Source organism: Pungitius pungitius, chromosome 1 (genome assembly GCF_949316345.1).
Source record: "Pungitius pungitius chromosome 1, fPunPun2.1, whole genome shotgun sequence".
Lineage (NCBI taxonomy): Eukaryota > Metazoa > Chordata > Actinopteri > Perciformes > Gasterosteidae > Pungitius > Pungitius pungitius.
Window position 1 is genome coordinate 2732801 of NC_084900.1, and position 20477 is coordinate 2753277.

The window sequence follows — 20477 nt, forward strand, 5'->3', positions numbered from 1 at the left end:
TTCTGGACTTCTTCAGTGCAGCATGATGTCCTTTTATTAACGATGGCCCCGTTTACACTAAAAAAGACATTTGTGCAGTGTATTTAAGGCGGGATGATGAACTTTAGCCTCTATGCAGCTAAACACAACCTCATCAACATGTTATGGCACCAATAGCTTTCCTTTCCCATTCGATCATTATTGTATTAGTGCATGAACTTACAAGGAGCACTGGAAGGTTCCACCTGACACGTTCATGGCCGCGTTTGCAAACTCGTGGTGATTATCACAGATAAACTTCGTGTAGTCAAAGAGTAGATTTTAGAGCTGCCATCGGCCGTTATTCAAATAATTATTACTATGTGAGTATTCAAATGTCCACAAGATGAGGAGGGTTAACACAGGGAAATATGGTTGGGTTTTAATCAGAGACTTGGACATCAGTGGATCGTCCTACAGACTGAGCAACATTTAAGAAAACCTCTGACAGCAGTTATCATTTTTTTTTTTTTTATGAAAATCATTAAAAATTCTTCTTCAAACCCCCTTAGTTTATTGAAAGTAATTATCTAGATCAGAAGTCCCAAAGTGCTTCGAAATAAAGACAAAATAATTATTAAAGCAAAAATGTAATGATGCATGTGAACGTTACATTATAAATCAAAAATGAAATGTAAAATGCATGAGATAAAAAAAGAATATGTAATGTGACAAATTCAACCTTTTAATGTGTATGAGATAAAAAATGTAATTTTTTGTATACTTGGTAATAATCAATATTAAATGTAGGTTGTGTGTTAGTAATAATAATTACTTTATGGACTCTTAGTGGATGAGTTAAAGGTGGATGCTGCGTGTACATCACCATCAACACGTGTATCATGTTGTTGTTAAACAGTGAAATGCTCTAAAACTCTCCTTCTCTCCCCTGTAGACGTGATGAAGGTTCTTCTGGTCCTCACCGTCATGTTCGCTCTCCTCCAGCTGGGGCAAAATACACCTTGTTCTGAGAAAAGTGACAACAATGCGTACAATGATTTTGTGAAGAAACACATCGTTCATGATGTCTTTACCAGAACATAAACCACTGAATGAGAGAGGTGGGTGAAGGATTTAAGTCAACGAGTACATTGTGAACTTTAGACGTGGGACACTGAAAGCTGTTCATACAGTGAAACACAGTCGCAGACTCCAGACCAGTTTGCTTCATTATCTCTTATTATAATTTTGTTATTATAAATGAACCTTACGTGGTCAAAGAGTGGATTGCAACGGTCACTGGCTGTTATTCTAATCATTGGTTGTATTCAAATGTCCACCAGATGAGGAGCTTTAAAAGGGTGAAATGCTGTTGGACTTCAGTCAGAGACGTCGCTTGGTGTGGATCCTCCTGCAGACTCAACACAACGTCTACAGCTCAGAGGCTGCTGATCAGCACAGGTTAAACAACTATTACATCTGTTATCGTTTTATAGATGTCATGCATGTAAAGGATCTTTACATTGTAAATGTATCTATATTCACTAAAAGAAATGCATGAGAAAAAAACATGTATATCAAAAAGAATATCTAATAGTTTTGACAGATTTAATGTATATAAGAAATAAAATGTCACTTTCAGTCTTTGTGATAATAATCAATATTAAATGTAGGTTGTGTGTTAGTAATAATTACTTTATGGACTCTTAGTGGATGAGTTAAAGGTGGATGCTGCGTGTACATCACCATCAACACGTGTATCATGTTGTTGTTAAACAGTGAAATGCTCTAAAATTCTTCTTCTCTCCCCTGTAGACGTGATGAAGGTTCTTCTGGTCCTCACCGTCATGTTCGCTCTCCTCCATCTGGGGCAAAATACACCTTGTTCTGAGAAAAGTGACAAAATAAGGTACACAGACTTTTTGAAGAAACACATCCTTCATGAGGACTTTGACAGAGCTGACAAGGCTTTATGGCAGAGGTGAGTGAAGGATTTAAGTCAACATTGTGAACTTGACACATACTTAAACATTTATTTTTTTTGTTTTTAGACAATCTTGCTCTATACACATATTTTAAAGTTACTAAACAACATTGTAAATAGAAACTACTTGCAAGTCAAACAATGTTCTCATTACACAGTTACTTAAAAACTAATGGCCTCTGCGAAAGAAGACCGAAGCAGTCCTTCTTCGAGAAGAAGGAAGAGGAAAACGTCAAGGCGATCTGTGGCACAAATGGCAGAAAGGTACTGGACCAGTACCAGCCAAAGGTGAAAAATCTATGCATCAGTACTAGTGACATAAAGATGCATTATTTGGAAGTCGACAACAATTGCGTGATTTCAGTCCTTAAGCCAGTACAAAAGCGCGTGATTGTGGCTTGTAATAAAGTTGATAACATTTGTCGTCCTGTACACTTTGAGAAGTATGACAAACAAGAAGCAAGTAACAACCACTGCAATGGAGGCTGAGTTCCTGTAGTTGTTTAAATTTGGGTCCCAGCTGTCGGCCCGTCGTTGAGCTGGCAGCTAAAACCTCTTTCAGGCTCATAGTCAAAGCCTTCCTGCTTCTATACTCTGTGTGAAATGTGTGATTGTAACACTTCCTGATGATGATCCAAATCAACAGGCTGCATGTCCACATGATGCACTTTTCCACCATGAGTTGACTTTTTATTTGTCTCCCTTCAGCTTCACAAGCTTTCTTCCTGCATTAAACATGTGAACCTGCAGCATCATCATTACTGCTCCAAACTGTCTGTAGTGGCTCAGAAATAAAAGCATTCAGTAAAAGCCTCTCTACGGTTGGTCCTTCTTTCTTTAAGCAAAGAATCTGCAGCAGAATGAAGGATTTCTTGGGAAAGCTGCTTCATGCACAGATGTGTGCGGAGCGACCTGCAGAATTAAAAAACACACTACTTATAGAATGTGAGGGGGGGGTCCTGTAGTTAGAGCTGTGTCACCCACCTGACACTCAGCTAAGTTACACTATTTTTAACATTTCTAATGACAGGAGGAGGAAAGATTCTACAAGTAAGAGTCCTGCAATGAGAATGTTATTTGAGTTAAAGTAAAGTATCATCAAATAAATGTATTAAAAGCAGAAGTACTCAGTGGAAAAAATCATCATCTTATTAGTGTGTTATTGTTATTATTATTATTATGAACATGTATTAAAGTAAAAGCAGAATTTTACTGCTGTGGTTGGTTGAGATTGAGATCATTTATTTATTTACTATCAAAGTGCAGCTGATGATTATTTTCATTATGGTTTAATTCACTCCTTATTCTCTGGTGCTTCCTGATTTTTCTCTGTTAATCTGTAACAAAATCCTCTGGTAAACATTCTTCTCATCAGGTTTCTGTCATTTATATATATATTTACTTTCTATGTGTCACTTTATTGGTGAAATGTTGCAGCTTCCTTCATGGTGGTCAAACAACAAGTTATCACAGTATAAATAGACATTATTGTACTTTAGGGCCAAATAATGAACTGGAGCCTTTCAGCACCTGAACACAACTTCATCAAGACGTGATCGGCCAGACAAACCCTCTGTGTGTCGATCCCACCGTTTACCTGAGCTCCATCACTCATGTTAGTGAAGGCGAGTCGTCGTTGGACACTAACAGCTCTCCTTTCTCGATGCATCGTTACTGTGTTTGTGCATCAGGTCACGAGCAGAAGAGGCGCTGCTACTTGACGTCTTCTTCATTTGCTTTAAGCAGCAGCGACGCTCAGCAAGAGTTCACTTCCCCATTCAGAGGGTGAGAGGCTGGTTTGTTTTGCAGGTGATTATCACAGATTATTCTTTATATGGTCAAAGGGGAGATTGCAGTGCTGCCATTGGCTGTTATTATTATGTTTGGTTGTGACCAACGTTCACAACATGAGGAGGTTAAAAAAGGGGAAATGTTAGTTTTTATCAGACTTGAGCATCAGTCAGTGGATCCTCCTGCAGACTCAACACAACGTCTACAGCTCAGAGGCTGCTGATCAGCACAGGTTAAACAACTATTACATCTGTTATCATTTTATAGATGTGATGCATGTGAAGAAACTATACATTGTTCATGTATATTCAATAACAGAAATAACAAGCAATGCTTCCTTTTAATATGAATCAGATAAAAAAAATGTAATTTTCAGTCTAGATGGTAATAATCAATAGTAAATGTAAGTTGTGTGTTAGTAATAATTACTTTATGGACTCTTAGTGGATGAGTTAAAGGTGGATGCTGCGTGTACAGCACCATCAACACGTGTATCATGTTGTTAAACAGTGAAATGCTCTAAAACTCTTCTTCTCTCCCCTGTAGACGTGATGAAGGTTCTTCTGGTCCTCGCCGTCATGTTCGTTCTCCTCCATCTGGGGCAAAATAAACCTCGTTGGGATAAACGTCAACACCTCAAAAAACAGAATAATCAACGTTGTGTGTTTGAACAATACCGTAACAACATCAAAAATCGACCTCGTGTGGGCAAACAAAAACACAGCAAGAACTACAATAATCGACCTCGTGGGAGCAAACAAAAACACGGCAACAACTACAATAATCGACCTTGTAAGACACATCGCAAAATCACAGTGTACCACAATTTTGTGAGGAAACACATCCTTGCCCCTGAGACCATACCTGGACTTGAGTTTGACAGCACTAGCAATACTTCATGGCAGACGTAAGTAAACAATTTAAGTCAACGACTCCCTTGTCAACTTGAGACGTTAGCTACCTTAAGGCGTTCATCCTTTAACAGTATTTTAGAAAAATGTATTTCTTTTAGACAATCTTTCTCGATAAAAACGTTTTAAAGTTATCAAACTACATTATAAATAGAAACTACTTTGAAGTAAAACAATGATCTCATTACACAGGTACTTAGAAACTAAACGCCTCTGCAATAGAAATAAGCAGTCCTTCTTCAAGAAGACGGATCAGAGTAAAGTTGAGGCCATCTGTGGTGGCGGGGGCTTCCGGGTACAAAACATCGACCAGACAGCGTGGCAGAACCTATGCATCAGTGGAGAAACAATCGAAATGTTTTATTTGAAAGTCAACAACAATTGCAAGGTTAACGTTTCAGTTAAAAATGAACATGTAGTGTTGGGTTGTGATGAAGTTGATAACATTTGTCGTCCTGTACACTTTGAGAAGTATGACAAACAAGAAGCAAGTAACAACTACTGCAGTTAAGGGTTAAGTTCCTGTAGTTGTTTAACTTTGGGTCCCAGCTGTCGGCCCGTCGTTGAGCTGGCAGCTAAAACCTCTTTCAGGCTTCTGCTTTTATACTCTGTGTGAAATGTGTGATTGTAACACTTTCTGATGATGATCCAAATCAACAGGCTGCATGTCCACATGATGCACTTTTCCACCATGAGTTGACTTTTTATTTGTCTCCCTTCAGCTTCACAATCTTTCTTCCTGCATTAAACATGTGAACCTGCAGCATCATCATTACTGCTCCAAACTGTCTGTAGTGGCTCAGAAATAAAAGCATTCAGTAAAAGCCTCTCTACGGTTGGTTCTTCTTTCTTTAAGCAAAGAATCTGCAGCAGAATGAAGGATTTCTTGTGAAAGCTGCTTCATGCACAGATGTGTGCGGAGCGATCTGCAGAATTAAAACACACACTACTTATAGAATGTGAGGGGGGGGGGGGGGTCTTGTAGTTAGAGCCGTGTCACCCACCTGACACTCAGCTAAGTTACACTATATTTGACATTTCTAATGACAAAGGAGGAAAGATTCTACAAGTAAAAGTCCTGCAATGAGAATGTTATTTGAGTTAAAGTAAAGTATCATCAAGTAAATGTATTAAAAGCAGAAGTACTCAGTGGAGAAAATCATCATCTTATTAGTGTGTTATTGTTATTATTATTATTGTCATGTATTAAAGTAAAATCAGGATTTTACTGCTGGGGTTGGTTGAGGTCGAGATCATTTATTTATTATTTACTATCAAAGTGCAGCTGATGATTATTCCCATTATGGTTTAATTCACTCCTTATTCTCTGGTGCTTCCTGTTTTTTCTCTGTTAATCTGTAACAAAATCCCCTCAGCCTTTCAGCACCTGAACACAACGTCATCAAGACGTGATCGGCCAGACAAAGCCTCTGTGTGTCGATCCCACCGTTTACCTGAGCTCCATCACTCATGTTAGTGAAGGCGAGTCGTCGTTGGACACTAACAGCTCTCCTTTCTCGATGCATCGTTACTGTGTTTGTGCATCAGGTCACGAGCAGAAGAGGCGCTGCTACTTGACGTCTTCTTCATTTGCTTTAAGCAGCAGCGACGCTCAGCAAGAGTTCACTTCCCCATTCAGAGGGTGAGAGGCTGGTTTGTTTTGCAGGTGATTATCACAGATTATTCTTTATATGGTCAAAGGGGAGATTGCAGTGCTGCCATTGGCTGTTATTATTATGTTTGGTTGTGACCAACGTTCACAACATGAGGAGGTTAAAAAAGGGGAAATGTTTTTATCAGACTTGAGCATCAGTCAGTGGATCCTCCTGCAGACTCAACACAACAACGTCTACAACTCAGAGGCTGCTGATCAGCACAGGTTAAACAACTATTACATCTGTTATCATTTTATAGATGTCATTTATGTGAAGGAACTTTACATTGTAAATGTATCTATTTTCAAATTTTCAAATTCAACCTTCCATTTAATGTGTATGAGATAAAAAAGTGTCATTTTCAGTCTAGATGCTAATAACCAATAGTACATGTAGGTTGTGTGTTAGTAATAATTCCTTTAGAGACTCTGCTGCGTGTACAGCACCATCAACACATGTATCATGTTGTTAAACAGTGAAATGCTCTAAAACTCTCCTTCTCTCCCCTGTAGACGTGATGAAGGTTCTTCTGGTCCTCGTCGTCATGTTCGCTCTCCTCCATCTGGGGCAAAATACACCTTGTTCGGTGAAAAGTGACAACAATGCGTACGACGATTTTGTGAAGAAACACATCGTTCGGAAGCAATTTGACAGAAAATCGAGGGTTCAATGGAAGAGGTGAGTGAAGGATTTAAGTCAAGTTCCTGTGAACTCGACACGTGAGACACGTGAGACTGGCTCATACTACTTTGCACTGCAATGATGTCACTACGCAGGTACATAGAAGACGAAGGCCTCTGCGACAGAGAGGAGCAGTCCTTCCTCGAGCCGGAGAACAAAGAAGACGTCAAGGCGATCTGTGGCGTCGACGGCCGCCAGCTGGTGTACAGAACCAAAAAACAGCAACGCAACTTATGCATCAGTACTTTTAAGATGAAGATTTATCATTTGAAAGTCAAACACAAGTGCGAAGTTGCAGTTTTGTTGCGTGAAACAAAGCCGGTGATTGTGGGTTGTAATAAAGTTAACAACAAGTGCCTTCCTGTACACTTTGAGGCGTATGACAAACAAGAAGCAAGTCGCACCTCCTGCAGTGGAGGCTTGATTCCTGTAGTTGTTTAACTTTGGGTCCCAGTTGTCGGCCCGTTGTTGAGCTGGCAGCTAAAACCTCTTTCAGGCTTCTGCTTTTATACTCTGTGTGAAATGTTTGATTGTAACACTTCCTGGTTCCAAAAATAAACATGTGAACTTTCAGCATCATGATAATAATATTTCACCTTCTCATCGAACCCCTAATTTTGACCTTAATGGTCCACTTTATATGTATTAATAATTATAGTAATTTAACGTAATCATGTTGTAATAAAGAATAATGTGTTTGAATTTAAGATTCAGTGCCTGGGGTCAACACGCACATGAATATAGAAGTTTATTTTAATTAGAAATCACAACAACAGGCAGCATTGGTTGGAAAATATCTTTCTTTTTTAATATGAAAGCAAAAACAAATTCATTTGTACCTTATTGTTTTTTGTTTCCAGTATTCCAATTCCTTTCTAAGATTGTAATAATCTTAAGACTTTCCAGTGATTTTAGGTTCATTCTCTTTTAAAAGGTAAGATAACGTTTCTGTTTGTTCTCTTCATCAAGTAGAAAACAAGTCATGAAAACAGAAAAAAGGAGGGGTGTGGGGGGTGTTGGAGGGGGAGACACCGGTCTGTGACATCGGGTAGAAAACGACAGGTTAGCCCCTCCGTTAGCCTCTGTGCTCACATGCTCGGTGAGATTACACATATCCAAATACAACAACAAGTGGGTCGACGTGTTTGTCCCTCACAGGAAGCCGTACAGGAAGCGAGCTGGTTAGAAAAAAAAGATGGACTTTTGGGTTCATCCATTTCTGGCTAAATCGGAGGGAAGTGCGAGATGGTGGTAAAGATTTATTCATCATCGTCGTCATCGTCGTCATCATCATCATCGTCATCATCGTCATCATCATCATCATCATCATCATCGTCGCCATCGTCATCGTCATCGTCGTCGTCGTCGTCATCATCATCGTCATCATCGTCCTCGTCATCGTCGTCATCATCCTCGTCATCATCGTCGTCGTCATCCTCGTCCTCTTCGTCATCGTCATCCGGGTCAATCTTTCCGGAGAGGACGTCCTCCACCCAGCGCTCCAGCTCGTCGGCCGTCGGCATGTCGTCTTGGTCGTCCATTTCCATCCACACGCTGTCGGCCTGAGACGGGGAAGAGAACACTCACTCCGTGACGCGATCGCTCCAGGAGGAGCCCGGTCTACGGCTCGATAGGACGTTAAGGCGGCAGATCAAAGGAAGGCGCTGGAAGGCGCTGAAACCCGCGATCCGCGTCACAGACGACTCTGGTGGTTTTGAAAGGCATCTAATACTCGGATATGGCTTTTTAAAGGTTTAAAGGTTTTGTGCTTACGTCCGCAATGTCAACCACCCCGATGTGAGGGGAAGAGAGGTCGATGCCGAAGGTCTTCTCCCAGTACGGCACCAGCTGAAAGAGAGACACAGGCCGACAGGTACCGGCATACACACATAATACTGATAAGAAAAGAGAATTTGTGGAATATCTATAAGTGGCATTCTCATAACAAACCTTGGGTATACCCTCTACTAATAAATTAAGTGAGGATGTTCATACCAGGGGGAAGTTGTCGGGGTCGATCCAGATGATGCTGAGGTTGGGGTTGTCTGTGTTCTCGCGGGCCACCTCCTTCAGGATTTCCAGGAATTCGTAACCGTCTAAAGAAGAGTTCAAATGTCAGGTACGGATTGTGAGGCCGGCAATGTTGGCCGGATAGCTGATCAGACACCTATATGGATACATAGGTAGGTATCGAGGCACTGGGGTAAACTTTGACCTGGATCATCTTCCTCAGCAAAGGCCACAATGTGCTCTCCGTCAATGTCATCCTCCTGTGAACACAAGCAGTACAGATGATGGAATACATTAGTTGAACTGGTGAAGAAAGGGAACATTGTTTAACAGATGCTTGGTGAATCACTTACCCAGATCTCATACATGCTGTGGGGCTCCAGCTTCCTCAGTGTAGGCCTGAAGAATTGAGCAAAAACACAAAATAAAGTAGTTTTCATTCATTGATTTGTACTGTGAAAAAAGCACAAAAAAATACACTTAATTGAGTTGAAGGTACATAGCATGACGCAGGGTGTCACCTGTCATGCTCCTCGATGTAGTCAATAAGCTCAGACTCCACGTAGGGCTTCCCTGGAATGGTGACGGGCTCCTCCATGAAGGGCTCATAGAAGTCCACTTCGTTCATCTTCAGCTTCAGCTTCTTGGCGATCTGAAACAACGTGGAGAGAGATGAGAGGCAGCAAACAAAAGAGAACACTTTCAAAAATTTAAAAAATACACAAAATATACACATTTTAATACAAATAGCCAAACAAACAATTCCCACCTTGGGGTCAAACGTGGCAAAGAATTTGACAAAGGGGTGGAACTCTTCGGCGGCATCGTCGTACTCGATGAAGTCTGGATGGGGGAGATCAGGGAGAGCGTCACATTAAGCGTCTCTTAGCCTTCGTCCGTTTGAACCGTGGTCGTCCGATCGTGAACTTTGACCCACGTGCGGACTTCTCGCTCCTGAAATAGCCGACCAGCTTGATGACCTCGTCCATGTGGTGGAAACCCTTGAGCTCGCGCTCGTTGTCGATGATCTCCACGGGATCCTCGACCACCTGACGGGAGGCATTTTGATTGGTTGTAACATCGAGCTGCAATAGTTACAATAACAACGCCGTCTTTGTTTGCCAGAAATGACTTACATCGTAGAGGAACTCCACCAACGTGTCGGCCGCCAGTTCTCCGTCGTACTCAATGATCTCATTGTCGGCAAATATGTAGATGCTCTCCACCTCATCCAGACCTGCAGAGGAAGTGCTTACGCCATTATACCAGAAATAATCTCACATATTCATATAGCAGGGTTAGAAAATAAGTTTGTGTTTCAATGAATCCTCTGTCTGTATTTCTTTCTCACCTAAAATGGTTCTTTAAGGGATAAAAAAGTACTTCTAATGACTGTTATTATGTTATATTGTTAAATTGTTGCATTACACAGCAACGATTGGTCAGTATGATAAAAACGAAAAGACACGGCTGGATAGTAAAGGTATAAGCAGGTAGAATTGGTTCACGCTGGTTTAAATATTCATTTTACTGCTCCTGAGGCTCGTGAGTTTGGGTCTACAGCTGCCGTTCCAAAAACACTGTGGTATATTTAGTCAACACTTGAGGGCAGACTTGCTTCATATATTGTCTGCAGGATATTTGCTTTAATACAGATGAATCCCATATATACCAACTAAGTCCAATTTTGACATTTGATATGAACAAGTTTTGTTAAATCATGATTTTTGTTTCCCTGTCAGTGATTGGAAGCAGAGCTCACCAAGCTTCTTGGCTACAGCGGAGTCCTTCTTTTCGTCCACCAGGCCGAACCCAATGTCCTCGTCGTCGAAGTCGCCCAGGACTTGGGCTGCGAGCTACACAGAGAGACACAGACAGGCGGAGGGACAGAGAGGCGGGGAAGTAAGAGGGATAAAGAGAAGTACGGTTTAGCACACACATGGCGACTGGTTTCACTTCTGACCTCTGACAGAAGTCCACCGAAACACCTCTTTCAGTTTCATTTACACGAACAACCCCCCTCTGGCATTTCGTCTTAATTCCAAGTCCTTAAAAGCGAAAGCTTTAGATCGCTGCCTTGCACTTTCTAAAACGGAGAGAAACCCGAGCCAACAATTGACAGCCCGCCGAGCCTCCCTGAGAGGAGCACAGACAGCGGGCTTCTTCCAGAAGAACAAGAGGGGCAGAACTTGAGCCAAGTATGTCGAAGGGTAGAGGCGCTGCAACAGGTGGTGGAATGGAGACGAGCCAATGTGAAGACGCTGCATACGTGCACATACGAGCACATACGAGCACATACACCCTGTTAGTACATAAACAAAACTGTATCCATCACAGTTTAACACAAATTCATCAATGCTCGGTTCCATTGTGGTTGAAGTGGGTCAAAAAGCATTGTGTGGCGCCTTGCAAAGCAGCGATGCAAAGACAGATGACATTCATGTGCAGCCAAAGGCTCCCAAAGCACTGGCAACAAATAGGTAGCGCAGCATGAATAGCATACTATGTGCTATGTTATCTGTAAGGCCATCCATTATTTTGGGCTCCGCAGTCCAGACACATTAGCTCATGATTGGACCCAGCGCCAATTCTTCTCTAATCTGATTAGGAGGATTGGCCTCTTTACTTTGAAACACCAAAGCGAGCTAATCGCCATCTAACGACCCATGTGAAAGGTTTCTTTTACTTTTAAGGGTACAATTAAAAACGTTTCTCATTCCTAGTCAGCTTGGCTGTGCAGATTTCTTTCTGCCGAGCTCAGTATCATTGGAGAAACCCCTCAAAACCCCTCTAGGCCTCAAAGAGCCACGTCTGTTCTCTCAGGACGGAGCCAGCGGCGGTTAGCTGCTTCGGTCCTTCCTATCGCTTGGTCCTCTCGACTGATGTAATGTGTCAATTCATTGAGGAGTACAAATTAAAGACGATTCACCTCTGTTGGAATGGTGATGGCAGAAACTCTAGTGAACCACATTTTTGCACATACATCCAAACCACCTGCAAATGCATCAGATCATTGATGGGTGAACGGGTGGGAGAACGGACGGACATTAAAGTTTGATCATTACATTCGAGATGGAGAGCAGTTGAGTCTCTCTGTGGTTTCTGGTTGTGACTTCACGCAATTCCACCCGCTCCGATACAAAACTGCAGTCACGGAACGGATGTCGACACTCGGCAGTTACTGCCGCAGAATGTGTATCTCACAACCCGGCCCTGCAGGCACAGGGAGGCAGACCTTGACCTACCTGGAAGATACTTGCTGCATGACCTGTGATCGACTGCAAGAAGAGGGAACGCTTTAGGGCAAGGCACAACGACTCGGAGCGGCCTTCGAAAGGAGAAGAAACCGCATTCAATGAAATCTAAACCCATTATACAGTAGTTACACTTTGCATAAGCACATTTTAAAAGACCAGTGGGAAGGAGGAAGTGGCATCTAGCAGATTGCAACCAGCAACACAGATTACACAGTCCTTCCGGTTTAAAGAAGCCCGCGCCAATGACTCTGCACGACACGTTCGCCCTGAACAAATTCTCCTGCCTGTTGCCACGTGGCGCGTCCATATTCTTATCACCGGGGCATTTAGGTGAAGCTCCCGGGTGTTTGCAGCGGGGTGGAAGCGAAGCGGGGAGTCCCGAGGCTATATAAGGGTGTGCGAGAAAGCACTGCCGAGCGGCAGAAAAAGAGGATCCGTTCGATATATAGAAACGCGTGCGGGAGGGGAAAGGAGGGCCGTCGGGTGGATGGAGACACTTGACACCTCGTCAGCCCTCTTCTACTCCTGGTTTCCTCCTCCCTCGCCCGTTCCTCCTCCCCGCTCTCCGGTGTCGACTGCCTGGATGTGTCGACTGCCTGGATGTGTCCTCCCTGACACCTTCCCTCACGTGTGTGTCCAGTGAGAGTTCACTGGGATGGGGAGGTGGGGGGGGGGCCTTGGCTCCGTCTCCTGGGGCCCAGGACACGAGCTGGCTGGTCGTAAGCGTGCCGTGGGACTGGATTGGCGCGAGAGGATGGTGTAGTAAGAGTGGGGTCAGGGGAGATTGTGTGAGGAGGGGGGGGTTATGTTTCTGGTAATATAGCTGCCCATGTGCTTACTCAACACTACAGGATGGTGGTTAGCCCTCAGATTGTTTACTTTGGTAAAACCGGGCGTGAGTTGCATGTGTTATTGCTGCTGAGTTGGTCTAAAATGTCTCATCGGTATCTGATTTGTTGTCTTTTTGACGGAGAGAACGTCCAAATTCTTTATGACACACGTGCACAAATCTGCATATTCTCCCCCAACAAGACAAAGGAGGAACTCAGTTTCACGCATTCACTCGCTCCGCCCCATGAGTGATGGGCCCTTCTCGGGCCCTCAATGGTCACCTTGTTGCATTCTCTCCATCGCTGGTCCCAATCAGTAGCTCTTTTTTCGGTCGCTCCTGCAGTTTCCGTCTGCTTTTCCAGTAAACAACTGAGCAGCTTGATGGGTCTATTGTTCGTACGTGTGCGTCACCTTAGTGTGGCAGCTTCCACACCAGCTTCTTCTGCAGTTAGCTTCATCGCCTTCAACATTCCCACCCAAAGATTAAACACACTGAATGGCAGGGAGAGTGAATATAGATTTGTGTGTGTTAACATGATTTTACAATAAATGCAGGTAAAACACATAACCTTACAGTTACGGTATTTTGGGGGGAATTTTGGGGCAAGAGATCTTGACGTCAATCAAGGTGCAGATGCGTTCAAATTCTGACTTAGTCCTTAACAAATAATAAAAATAAGATTTATTTTCTCTCTGATGTACTTATTTTAAACATCCTCACACTGGAATATGAATAAGACGAACAAATGATAGTAAGAAAAAGTCGTAGATCTTCAACAGTAAAGAACAGGTGGATAGTAGTGGGCATGATACACCGCCCAAAGTGGCTAAATCTGTAAATCGAGTAACATTAAAAGACTTTCAAAGCAGCGAGATGCCCCAAAATACCTGAGATCTGTGCAAAAGTAAAGCGTTGGACCTTATTTCCCCTCCAGCCAGATGGTAAATTAATAATGTCTGCTGTAACACATCAGGACTGTTACACAACACTGCACCAGGGTGGTCATGAAAGATTCAGATTCAACAGCTCTGTGGCTGCACTTTTTTTAAAGAAATTATACAACGCCCAGCGGAGCCTCTGAAGCTTAAATGAATCTCGTAATCTAATTATTTTTATCAAGGCGTTTTGTCTATCTGACCCGTTTCTTTCCAGCGCGGTCTCGTTGGAGACGTGATGAACCGCACACAGAGCTTTTGGAAATCTCACAGGCACACGAGCTGATTCACTCGAACAGACTGTGAGGGCACACGTGTCCCGGACCATCTGTGAATGACTCACACAGACGGCAACAAGCCATCACGCACACTTCTCCCACGACGACGATCGCAGCTCGTTTGAGTCGGCTTCGTGAGTCATGCGGCAGCCAGCGGGTGTTACGTGAGACAAACTTTGCGAAGGATGAGCAGATGTGTTTACTCGAACCCGGGTCGTTGTGATTTGACGGGTGACGATACTGTAGGTGCTAATTAAAATAAAAGTGATTTTTTTACTCCTGAATTTAAAAAGCCTTGCTCACTCTGGTGAGAATGGTGTGTTGGATTCGAGGGTGCCGTTAAGTCACTGAGGTTATTGGCTATGAACAATCCCACTGAAAGGCCTAAGTAGACCTTTTTCACATAAAAAATAACCTAACTAACCGTGGCTGAATTCCATTTAGCTGATTCAGTTTCCTGGTGCTGTGCGCTTACTAAATGAAGCAATCCTTAATTAAAACTCTTCTCTAGTATATGTTAATGGGCCGTGTGCTGTGAGAATCATTAGCGGCTCTATAAATACACCTGCACGGGGTGATAAAGTAGTTCCACTTGACTTTGAGGGCTGTCTTCATTCAGGCCCGTCCAAACGAGCCTTACATTATTCACGACGCACCATTCTCTCCCGTGTGTCCTTGACATTATTCTCCTGTGAACGAGACGCTCAGAGCAACGTTCCCTGAAACCATTATTGGTGGGGGGGGGGCGAGCAGAAGATCTGCATGGGGAAAACGCCATCGTGTCGGGTTGGACGTGGCCAGGGTACCTTGAGGATGAACCAGCAGCGGCCTCTCTCCGACAGCGGCTCAACAGAAAGTGTTTTGGCCTTTTGTCAGGAGCCGCTGACAGGTTCCTCACCAAGCCGCAAAGCTCCGCAGCTTTTTAGAAGCGGACTTGTTCCTGTTCGTGAATAAGCCTCAGTGTAAATCGGACGCCTTCATATGACCTTCATGGGTTATCGAAATATGTCAAAGCACTCAGTTTCACCATAAATAATGGGTCAGTACTGAGTCACTCCAACATCGATAGACCCTTTGTGGACACTGAAGTGTAGAGCGGAAGTTCTCTCGTGACTTAGTTTATACGAGCCTCTGAATGCTCGCTATCGCAGCCACACTTCAGGTGCTAGACGGGTCACCATAGCGATGATGAAGCCATACAATGCTTTTTACTGATCCAGATGGCAGACGTCGGGTGGAGGCTGCTTGTGAAAATTCTGGCAATAACTCTTCATCTTCCTGGAGGGGCTTGCTTCCGCCGCGATTAAATCCAACTCGATATCTCAGTTCATGTACCCCACTAAGAGGGAGTGGAGGCGACATCGTGCCGGGTAGGGTTTCAGTACAATAAATAAACTGTTGAACTGCAGTTCGTCTCCTGAAAAGATCAAACACACACAGTATCCAAGTATCGTATTCTACCGGGTGCCTTCAGGTCATGTGCATCGCTTGCCTCACAAATAAACAACCATGCCTGTGATAGATGAGACATTTTTAAAGGGAGAGACTATAGAATGAAGCCGTTAACACTGATCCTTATCGTGACAGCAAAACATGTAGTTTCAATAACAGCTGGGAGCCTCGAAATCAACAGGCAACCACTTCTATAATTAATCTTCCACAAACAACAGGTGGCTTCTGAAACGCAACAAACCAAGGACGCATCATCTAGACCTAACTCCTGTCACATTTAATGACATCACATCAGATTAATTAGTTTCTAATTCAGTGCCTTCTCCACACGGTTAATTAAAGGGGAGGAAGTAAGTCAGAATGTCACAGGGAGATCCATCGAGATGTCATTTTCTAGCGGAACTTGACGGCGGGGAGACTTAAAGGAGGGAAATGTCGACTGTCGCCTCCTGTGCTGCCTGAATGAAGAAAGAATAAACTGAGTGAAAGGAGCTCATCTTAATGTAGGACAGCTTCTCCGGGAGGGAACAAAGCGGCTTGAAAATTGCAAAATCCTGTGTGGGTTTAAGTTAAATTACAACCAGACGCTACCAAATGTATTGACATAATCCAGAATTATTCTCTTGTGAGCAAAAGAAAATGTAGGATGCACAATGATTAACTTCTTCTTTGTCTCCATCAATTCTATCCACCATTGTTTCAAATGAGAGCAGGAAACATTTTGTGCCGATGAAGAAAGGAGGCAGAGAGTTTGGATCGCGGTTACCACGGCGACGCTCTGACCTTTTCCCAGCTCTCTCAGTAGATGGAAGCCGATTAGAAGAGACAAAGCAGAAGCCTCCTTTTAAATCACAAAGGTTTGCTGCACATTACAAGTCCGCCTGTTGACTCGACTTGTGTGCACCTGGGTCATTTGTGTCTGGTTTTCGGGCCTGTGGGGGGGCTCTTCCCGCTCACCCCTTACAGGAGTACTCTGTACAATAGGCTGTCGGGTGGAAATGTAATAGTCAATAAATTGAGTTGATGTTTTTCTTTTTACTGTTACATCAAAATTCTGTTCATGCGGCTGTGAATGTTTACAAAGAGTGTATGTATCTGAGAAGTTGCCAAACATCATGGCGAGTTTAACCAATGGCCGTCAAGATGTTTCCTTAAAAAAGCTAAAATGTCAACCTTACTAGAGAAAAAGTCCAGAGATCACCAAAATGAGTATGCTTTATCCTCTGGTGACCATGAATATCATTGACAGCATTAACATAGTAATGAAACACTGCAGTGTAGCTCACGGATTTTGTTTTCCTATTTAAGGAAACACTCTTCTCAGTTACAGTATGTGGTGACTGTCCCATGTGCTGCCATGTCGTGTCATTGTTGAAACGCCATGTGGTATTATTTTTAACGATACGATCAACCTACATTATTATGTATTAAATACATTTCTGATACACGTGGGAATATGATGTTATAAGGAAATGATGATAAACAGTGTTTGTGTGTGTGTGTGTGTGTGTTTATGTGTGTGTGTGTGTGTGTGTGTGTGTGTGTTTGTGTGTGTGTGCAGGGTGGCCACTTAAAGACCACTGCAATCTGAGCTGCGTCCAGTGAGGTGATTGATGAGCATTTTAGCATTAACAGTATGTTGTGTTGCAAAGGTCAGCGTTCCAAAAAAGAGAGAGACAATATTAGTTCTCAACATTAGATGGGGACTTACGTTTTTTATGTAATAATGAAATAAATTCCCTGGACCTGAAGAACTGCACGGTGGGAGCAACTTTGTGTCAAACCCAGTTGCCCAACCCAACATGAATATGGAGAGGAGATAACTGTTTACTCCCACTTCAGGGGGTTTAAAAGTTCAACTTTCCATAGCGTATCACAGTCGTTAATATGGAGTGGATGGGGTACATTTTGGATAACACAACCTGTTTGAGAGGAAAGTGCTGGGATTTCTGAAGTGTCTGCACTCAGTAGAATCTACTTGTGGTCGCGCCTGCACGTTCTGTAGACTAATTTGCTGAATCCAATCCTCTATTTCTAATCATTTCAGAGAGGGAGCTGTGGGCTTGACCAAGAGAGAATGTTTACTTTCCTGTGTGCCTAACAATGTGAGTGACAACCCAGTGAAACAACTCAGGGGAGAAAATATTCGTATCGTCCGCTCAAGCCACAAAGTACAGTATGGATTGAAGATACAGTCTAATGAAAGTATGCCTTTTTATGAACAACCTAAATTTGCAGGCAGACACGATCTGTTGCTTTAATCATTAATGGTTCCTGGTTCCTAGGTGGTAATGACCAGCTATTTTAAGCACCCCCTCAGAGCAACCCTGGTGCTGTTCCTCGATTGGCTGACTTGTCACCAACGGCAGGAAGTCAGTAATAGAGTGACAGTCCAGCAGGTACCCTCTCCAGTAAGCGTCTCTTTCTCAAGCCAAGAAACTCCTCTTGGCAGCCCGATTGGAAATTGATCCGACAACGTGTTGGGTGTGTAAATGATGGTTTACGATCCAAGCCTAGGGGCAGGGGTTAGGGGGGGGGGGGGTGATACCAAACAGAACAGAGTGTCGAGTTGCGTGAGCGAACTGACGGAGCACTGGTTGGACTGAGATATGGCCACAAACTTTCTGTGTGTCCCAGGAGGGCCGTCGGCCTCACGCTAAGCACGCATCGCTGTCCCAGGCTATTTACAGAGGTGACTTATGCGGGACAGTAAGGTACACTTTTCCTCTGTAAGAAGACACTGCTGCTCTGACAGGCAGAGAATCGCTGTGGTAAATGCAGTGCAGGGACAGCGGGGTCCAGCGGCATCGACCGTTGGCAAGTCAAGAGTCAGTTTGATCTATTCTTATTCAATAAAGGTTCCTGTAAAATATGCATTGTCTTTTTCTACTTGCCTCTGATTAGCAGCCGTTCTGGGGGGATTACAGAGGCAACGTTTCTATGCCAAAGGCTCCCCAGCAATGGCAGTTGAAGAACCAAGGACTAGCTGGACTAGAAGTACAAAATATTTCAGATTGTTCAGTCGTCACACATGTAGATGTGAGTGATGCGTGAGGCCCTTTGAGATCTGTCGTTTTATAGACAGTCCCACCACAGCAGCCTTAAAACATAAAAGGTTGATCAAAAGTATTCCAAATGGCCACATTGTCCTTTCAGGAGGGGTGATACAAGCCTCGATTCAGCCTGTCTCCAGTTCTAACATTCACCAAGCTGCATCCTTTGGGGTCAGCATCCATCCAGTCATACTTTGCCGTCTGCCACACTTAACCCCAAGTCCCACTCACCCTGTGTGTTCCAGTAGTTCCCCTGGTTGCTCTTCTTCCTTACCTGTCAACGGCCGTACACCCACTCATCTGAAACCGAAGCCATTACTTCCTCCAGGAATTTCCAACTGGAGCCAAATTCCCCATGTGGAACCCTTCCCTGCTTCCCCCGCTTCCCAGCGTGACCCTTCCCCCACACGGGCCACAGAATTCATCCACTGTCATGCTTTGGCGAAGACCCACCTCCAAAGCCAGCTCCTCAATCTGAAACTGCTTCAGGGCAGCGCGGTTCCCATCCACGTTTTTGTGGTAGTAGATCACCATCACGTCGTACTTCTTCATGATGGACTTGTAGTTCTTGGTGTTCAGTTCGTGGACACGGTCTTTGCCATCGTACTCGGGGACCTCCAAGCCCTTCTCCCCCCAGGACAGGGTCCCCAGAGATAGGAAGACCCCCAAAAACACCCAGCCCCACTTCATGGCTATCACCCGGTGGTCACAACAACGCCTCTCCTCAGAGCCTTAAGCAGAAGGGGAGAAAACACACTCGAGAGGTTCAACGTTGTCCCTAACGCAAGGTGTCAAGGAGGAACACAGTCTGCTTCCTTTCCCCACCGGCCGGAGAAGAGCAGGTCCGACGATGACCCCCTCCCTTTAAAAAAGAGCTACACGTGGTTGCGCTGATGTCACTTCCCAAAAAGTGGGGGTGGGGCAAAAAGAAAATCGTAGGTAGGTGAGGATTACACTTGGCCAAGAGCCGAAAACAAGCCGGAGGAGCTGCCAAAAAAGTAGGACGACAACTAGTGGGATAGAAGGGGGGTGAGAAAGGGGGGGGGGGCTCCTGGGCGGTGGTGAGATAAATAGAACGGCGGTCAGGTGGGAGGAGCCGTGCCCGGGTCATACGGCCACCTGTTTGAAGCCGGGGGCCATGAGAAGGGACAGTGGTTGCGTCGGGTGTTCGGGGGGGGGGCAACGGATACCAGCTCGGTGTCTTGGAGGACAGACGGTATGGATGGACGTAGGACGAGAGCTCGGGGGGGGGGGGGGGGAATAAGAGCTACGAGATGCCATTCCCATATTAAGTTTTGCAGAGAAGACGGACTCTCGCTAAAAATAAGGCCTCTGCGGGACGACGCTGTGGACGAGGTGGCGTGGGCTTGGCGGGGTCAGAGGGTATCGATCCTCTGCAGGACCAGATGGAGGGAGGCGAATGGAGACGTAGAGTCGTGCACACTCATTGGTGCATCTAAGCATATTTTAAGCCTTTTCCATATGGGTAATTGTCCGATAATAGAGTATTGTGTTGTGTTTTTGTTAGTGTCCCAAAACATGACAAAATAATTCATTGTTTATGATCATTATTCTCAGTATTTTTTTATGTTTGTTGAACCCTTTACAATCATTGCAAAAATATTGCAACAGATGAAACAGGAAATGAAACTGGGTTTGAAAGCACGTTCCCTCTGGCTA

At 44.0% G+C, this 20477-nt stretch overlaps 1 protein-coding gene and 2 long non-coding RNA genes across 3 annotated transcripts; 2 read left to right on the forward strand and 1 right to left on the reverse strand.

Annotated features, from left to right (window-relative positions):
* The first annotated feature begins 3665 nt into the window (after positions 1 to 3665).
* Positions 3666 to 5150, forward strand: LOC134126858 (uncharacterized). The gene is made up of 3 exons (XR_009955886.1): positions 3666 to 3965; positions 4280 to 4640; positions 4837 to 5150. It is a non-coding gene; the product is annotated as an uncharacterized LOC134126858 (long non-coding RNA).
* Positions 5151 to 6454: 1304 nt separating this feature from the next.
* Positions 6455 to 7586, forward strand: LOC119223097 (uncharacterized). Its single transcript, XR_005120881.2, has 3 exons — positions 6455 to 6523; positions 6812 to 6977; positions 7076 to 7586. It is a non-coding gene; the product is annotated as an uncharacterized LOC119223097 (long non-coding RNA).
* A 176-nt stretch (positions 7587 to 7762) lies between these two features.
* Positions 7763 to 19672, reverse strand: casq1b (calsequestrin 1b). The gene is made up of 11 exons (XM_037479985.2): positions 19251 to 19672; positions 10753 to 10846; positions 10127 to 10227; positions 9928 to 10039; positions 9760 to 9833; positions 9512 to 9642; positions 9344 to 9389; positions 9196 to 9250; positions 8976 to 9076; positions 8754 to 8828; positions 7763 to 8542 (listed from the first exon to the last, which is right to left on the reverse strand). Exons 1-11 carry the CDS (start codon positions 19485 to 19487, stop codon positions 8240 to 8242), a joined length of 1329 nt encoding a protein of 442 aa, XP_037335882.2. The 5' UTR covers positions 19488 to 19672; the 3' UTR covers positions 7763 to 8239.
* Between the last annotated feature and the right edge of the window lie 805 nt (positions 19673 to 20477).